Genomic DNA, 6,813 nt, shown 5'->3' with positions numbered 1-6,813 from the left:
TCAAACAGGTTGATTTACAAATAAGTTGCAAAAAATACATTTATTAAAAGAGCCACTTAAAAAACGTTACTTAAAAAGTTCAACCAATTAGCTTCTAATATTATGAGTGATGTTTAGTTGTATGTGTCACCTGGACAAGTCAGAGAATCATATAATTGAAGCCCTAGTCAGTCCTCTGAAAAGCTGTTATAGATACACTTCTAGGTTAAGACGAGATTGGTGCAATAGTCTGTATATCCTAGGCTAATATGGAATTTTTATGTATGTATTTCATTTAAAAGGTGGTACTTAATCCCAAAGTAGTATCAAGAGCACACATTTAGAACAGATTATCAGGTACAAAATAAATGCCTAATTTTTAATTGCATGCTCTGTTGGCCATTCAAACAAAAACACTAAATGCTAAGACTAGAAGAAAAGTTTCTGGCAATCTATCTCTTTGTAATTTTCTGATGATCTTCGTTTCTTTACATAAAAATTCAGATGTCTAATTTTTTGTCATAATTAATCAACAAATTTAACTAGTCCCCTTAAACATGTAGCATAATTTAAATTAATGTTAATGCATCTGTCAAAATTCCATGTAGAGTAAAAAGAAAAAGATTTTTGTCAAAATATATTTTCTTCATCAAACACGTAATAAAGCTGATTAGACACATATTGGCAGAATCTACAGATACTTTTATAACCACGGAATGAAAACAATTACAGCAGTAAAAAGATGGGTTGACTGTACTTTACAGGAAAAACAATGTGCTGTGACAACAATTTATATGTTATATTGGAAATATGGAGTTGTGTATCAAATGTCAGGACATGAAGAAATGAAGAATGTAGAAAAAATATTTTTATACACTGTACAGAGGTTCATTAACACACACATACTGCACATGACATTAACGCAGTTCACAAAAAGGTTCATACAAACACTATTATGATACTCACAAAATTACCCATTTTCAAGCATTAAACCGCTCACTCACATTCACACAGCCCAAACATAACCAGAAGATTTTATCATTTATTACAGTGCATTAGGTATCAGTTAGTTCAGTTATTCCCCTTATGTGAAATGCCACTTTTCTTTCAAGTTAAAGTGCTTTTAGTAAAATTACCAAACCCATTTTCCCCATAAACAATAAACATTCAAAGAGCACATGTCACAATGTTGTTAGAAACTATTGGCTACATAAAATATGATACATTCCTTAAAAATCCTTTGTTAAAAATATACTATGGTTCCAGTATTTTCGCCACCTGTTGCAGGTTCTTTATTAATTAAAAAAAGGAAAATAACAGTACTGTGATTCAGTGATAAAAATCCATATCAGACGTTCAACTACATTGCAAAATTAATTTTCTCAAATCAATTTGTCTGTTATTGAGTTCTTATTTACTTAAAACAGATGAAAAATCTGCAGGTGTGGTGAGAATATTTATTCCGATCAACCTTAGTTTTCTTTTTCCCTTTTCGTTCAAGGAAGAGACGCCTATTTCTAGCAAATTCTTGAAACAAGTTGATTTCTATTGGAATCATGTTAAGTTATTCCTACTACTCTTGAGTCGTAGCTAAATTATAGACAGAAGTGACCTGATAAGATGAAGGTTTTTGCATTGTTGCATGAGTATCTTCCAGTGAATCCCCATGAATATAAGTTTAGAAAATGTCTCTATGGATGACTTCATGTTGTGCTGTACATTTGTACATGTTGGGTTTGTAACTTGTTCCTTTTGAAGCTGGTTGCAGACACAGATATCATCAGTAGGCTATGCTATCAACAGAGTTGTGGTTATACAGTAGCATTAACAGTGTGTCTGTGTGTGGTTGGTGGGCGCCCATGTGTTTAATTTCCACAAATATGAGTAGGTGTGTGTACAGGGGGGGAGATGTTTTCGTTTGAGAATTGAACTTCTTCTGTAGAGCAGTTTGCTTCTTTTCTTCCTGTCTTTACAGTAACTCAGTTTCACAACAGCTTTCTGAAACCTCTTCCTGTCTTTTTTTTTCTCTCACACATTACTAATACGCACACTCAGTGGGCTGCTATCTCTGATGCGCCTTTCTCGCCCCTTCTCTTCCCCCCTGTAGCTTTCCTCCAGTCGCATCTTCTCTGGGTCCTTCCCATCCTCCTTACCGCCGTTGTAACGGGACGCCTGAGATGGCGGGCTCGGTGGCAGGGCCTGCTTAAAGAGGGGTGGAGTTTTGGTTTTGGCCACTTTGTCGAAGAAGGCGAAGTCTGCCACATACTTTCCTGAAGGAGACAGGGAGACGACAGGGGGAAACTCATAGCCCCAGAGGATCTCATCGGGAAGATAGGATGTTCGAACCTGGCAGGTAGCGGAGGTCGGCTCAACCGTGGCACTCATGATCACCAGCAGCTCAAAATCTGCCAGCTCCGGGTCTGTCCAGCCACCACCTGGAGGACACACAAGACCTGAGGTCAAACAACAAACAAAAAAGCTCCCATTTCCAAAGCAAGCCACATGTTTTTAATTTGTTTCTTCCTTTTCAGGCAATGATTCAATTCACCCCATCACAGTTTTAATAGAGTGAAGCATTTAAAACTAATTACAGAAACTGCTTGAAAACTGATTATTCATCACAGCAGAACCTAAAGGTAAAAAAATCTCTTCAAGAGCAAATCAAAGCTGCATTTTCTGGCCCACTGGGGGCAGCATAACACCTTGAAATTAAAACATAGATTACTGACTTGTCAGTGTGTAATGTAGTTATGTAACATGTTGGCAAAAAAGGTGGTTAATTACACATCCAGCAGACACACAGAAATATTCTCATTCATTCTCAGTCATGATTCTGGCCACCTGAGAAATGTCCTGAAGGAAATATCTGTCTCTTTAACTGCCACATTCCCAAAACAAAACAGTTGCAGAGCAGAAACCCACAACTATGAGCTAAAATAAGCTCTAAGACCTGAGGGGAACTACAAAGTCATGTGATAATTCTCTGTGGAGTTGTCTCTACATGCATGAATTATTTGATCCGTTGTCAATATGCGTAAAGCAACGATATTAAGCAGCAGTGTTTAAGCACAGAAGATTTGGCCTCAATGGAGTCATGTTTGTCCATGAGGTGTTTATCTTGTATTGTTTTTGTATTATTGTCTCTTGGGTATTATTGTCTTTACACTTGTTAAAGCACTTTGTAACTTGTTTTTGAAAAGTGTTCTACAAATAAAGATTATTATTATTATTATTATTTTAGAGGTCAGGTCCCCGTTGATTTAAAAGAATCAAAGTCTGGGTCACAGATTGATTATTTCAGTAAAAGACGGGAAAGATGCACAGAAACATGCACATGCACACGTACGCCCTAAAACATAAAACCCTCCCCACTTTAAACACTTGAATGGATCTCAAACACACACACACACACACAAAGTAAAAGCTGCCGCTTGTCGGAAACATTCCAATTATGAATGTTTAATATATGCAGAATATACTTGTAATTTATCGACACACCACTGCAACAACACGAAGGAGACACTAGAAGCCCTCAATCAAGCACACATCTGCATCAACAGGCCTCAGAATGCAGACTCTGTCACCTGTCTAAACAGTCCTTACCCTAACCCAGACCCAGTACCGCTCCCACCAGGGGAAAAAACACAGGTTTCGCAACTGCTTGTACACACTGTACCAAAGTTGGTAGGGATTCTCTATTGGCCCATTGTGGGCAGTTCAAAGGGCTCATCTGCATTTACGTAGTCATCTTCTTAACATCAGCATGGCTCTAGGGACGGCAATGTCCATATGCAATATCTCCACAAGTACTGCATGTGTTGCCACTAAACTTTGTACAGATGTCCGTGATTCACAGATGATGAATCCTGATGACTTTGGAGATACCCTGACTTTTCCCCTAGCACCACCATGAGTTTCACATTTGTGTTTTTGAGTGACACATCACAACAACTGTTGGATGGATTGCCATGACGTTATGTGCATAAGTCAGCACTGACCCTGTCATAACCTCATCCCCTCATCCACCTACTGATGTGTTTCTAATATCATCAGCTGTCTATTGTGACTTCCTGCCGTGGTGTTGCAACTTACACCTTGTTACCTTGCCTGACTTTGTTTACTATATTTTCAGTTTAGGCATCTTTTTCAACCCACAAGCTTTTTTCAGCCACAGCATAGTTTCATAATCCCTCAGTTCTACAGGAAATTTATGTATTTGTGAGAAACACCATCAATGACTCATTCAGTGCACACACACACACACACTTTCCAATCAGCCTTGTGAGGTACAGTGCATATATAAAATATAACTACATGATTAAGAGGAATGTGTTGATATTCCAGATCAATGGTTTAGACAGCCATCTGTCTCTCCATAGGACATCTCCACAGTGTCTTGCCCTCCTGATACAGTGACTCATAGTCGCACAATGCTGACAAGCTGAAAGCCAGTATTCAATGTGTCTGTCAGAGCAGTTCCCTGCTGATGGTCCAATAAATTTAGTTGAGAACATAAAGCAAGCGTTAAAGGGAGCCTGAAGCTCTGTTCAAAGAAACAGTAGCAGCGTGTAAGGAAGCACGTTCACTGCTCAGTCATGGGTTTTATTATGAACGTGTGCCAAAAAGCATTTCAAAATGTCTCTTAAGGAACACCCATCCAATCATCCATCCATCCATGAACCATACGTAATCATCTTGTACAGGATTGCAAGGAGCTGCGGAGGCCATCCCAGGTCACACTGGGCCAGAGGTAGCGTGGGTACACCTTGGACAGGTTGCCTGTCTACAGGGCTAACACATAGACAACTATTCACACTCACATTCAACTAGGAGATTCAGCGAGACCAAATAAGAAGTGTTGTAGTACTTGACTCCAGTCTTGATCTCGAGACCGGCTTAAGACCAGTTTTTGATGGTCTCGGCAATTGTACTCAGTCTTATCTCTGTCTCGAACATTGAGGACTCATAAGTTTGGGAATATCAATAGATTGCTTTTGCATTTTCTGATTTATTTGTTAACATCCTAACTTTGATTGGATGTAAAACATATTGCATCAAATGCAACCAATAACCCTAATTAAAAATGTGTTCTTACTGTTAACAACCCCTCCCGCCCCCTTTACACACAATCCAACTGTTTAATAAATGTTTGATTTAATTGATTTGAATCACAAATGAATTAGCACTTAATTTTTCTATTAAGATATTTATTTTGATGAGGAAAAGCGACTGAAAAACACATTTTACACATTTAAAAATCTTGGTCTTGTCTCTGTCTCGATAAACTCTGGTCTTGGTCTTGACTTGGTCTAGGTTTTGGCGGTCTTGACTACAACACTACAAATAAGTTATCTCAAAAAGTTTTGTACGACCATTTTTCAAGACACTTACATAATCTTATTTATTACTTTTATTACTTCAGAATTTTAGATGTCTGTGGTTAAAAAGACAATAGGCAAGATTATATGACTACAATATATCTTTCAGGGGGCTGATAAAGTTGTTAAAGAACCAATTTTCCTCTGTTTGGTCAACACTCCTAATCTCCTCAATCCATCTAATTGCACTTGTAAGTGCACATGGGCTGGCATTGCAAGGTGTCTCACGTACTATTATGGGTAAAGTACAGCTCTGTGAGGCTGTATATGTACAGCGGTTCTTTGGGCTACATCATCATGCCAACATGCATCTTAGTTTAGCATATTATTACTAATTACAAAGTGTTGATTGGAGTGTTATTTGTTTTGCAGGTGTTTTGTAAGATAGAAAGTGTTTCACCATTCATTCAAGACGCTTCATCAGTTTTGAGGTAATGTGAATGATTATTTTTGGGTGTAAATGCTAACCAGAGAATTGTGCACACACACTGACACAGATCCTCAGTCAAAAGTTGCAACTCAAAGTCAGCATTATTGCTTCTAAGTGCTTTTAAGGCATCACTTCATACATTTAGGATAGGAAATAATCCAGATGAAGCAATACTGGGGACCTTGTGACAAAAACTGGCTATTGTGACAGTAGCTAAGGATTATTGTGGTACTATGGACGGCATTATGTGTGCTGTAATATAATCCCTAAAAAGTGGAAGTTCATGATTCACTACAGAGACGCTAATCATCATCAAGACAAGAGGAAAGGGTGTAGCTGAGGGGGAACAGAAACAGGCGGAAATGAAAGTTGAAGTTAAAGGGCAGAGTATAAAAGTACCGTAATTAGAGAACATACAGAAAGAAAATTAGAAAACCAAGTATGTTAATTGAGGCCAAGAAAAAAAATGAAAGAAGCCATCTACAGTAAACGAGTAGTGTGAGTGTAAATAACGCAGCAATCAGAGTCCGTCAGTAGTGATGCCTTTGTGGCTTCCAGTGCTGCTGAGAGGTCTGTGCTGCTGTAAGTGGATCTGTCCAGGCTTCGTGTCAGCACCCCGGACTGTACAGCATTGTGCTCTAATGAGGGGTGTCTCTGGCGATCTTTCTCACACACATTCCAGCCAGAGAAACTCTCTCCTCCGGTGCCAAACCAGCCCAACTCTGGATAGTCAAGGCAGCCAAGCAAGCAGCACATGACTGTAAATACCAACACACCTACATACAAATACAATCTGAATGTACATACAGTCATTCCCAAGAGATATGTGAAACTTTTTTTTTTAATGAAGACATTGACCATTTTATAAAACATATTACACCTTTTGTTATTAAATGATCGGTGGTACTAAAGTATAGTTCCATTTAATATATATATATATATATATAACAAGCTAATTGTTCATATGTACATTTCTAGGAATGCTGTGTATTAATGTCAATATGAAACTGCCAATCCGGTCTACAT

General features: G+C 38.3%; 1 protein-coding gene across 3 annotated transcripts in view; it reads right to left on the bottom strand.

Moving 5' to 3' along the window:
• Positions 1-769: 769 nt before the first annotated feature.
• Positions 770-6,813, bottom strand: part of kcnj10a (potassium inwardly rectifying channel subfamily J member 10a) — a 38,920-nt gene continuing 32,876 nt past the window's right edge. For all 3 annotated transcript variants that reach the window (XM_046063891.1, XM_046063890.1, XM_046063892.1), the window contains one exon: positions 770-2,414. In XM_046063891.1, coding sequence (XP_045919847.1) covers positions 2,008-2,414 — 407 coding nt within the window. In that variant the 3' untranslated portion in view covers positions 770-2,007. The remainder of the gene's footprint in view (positions 2,415-6,813) is intronic.

This window comes from Micropterus dolomieu, linkage group LG12, assembly GCF_021292245.1.
Source record: "Micropterus dolomieu isolate WLL.071019.BEF.003 ecotype Adirondacks linkage group LG12, ASM2129224v1, whole genome shotgun sequence".
In the NCBI taxonomy this organism is placed as follows: domain Eukaryota; kingdom Metazoa; phylum Chordata; class Actinopteri; order Centrarchiformes; family Centrarchidae; genus Micropterus; species Micropterus dolomieu.
Note: the sequence above shows the minus strand (reverse complement) of the source record. Positions and strands in the feature narration are given on the sequence as shown.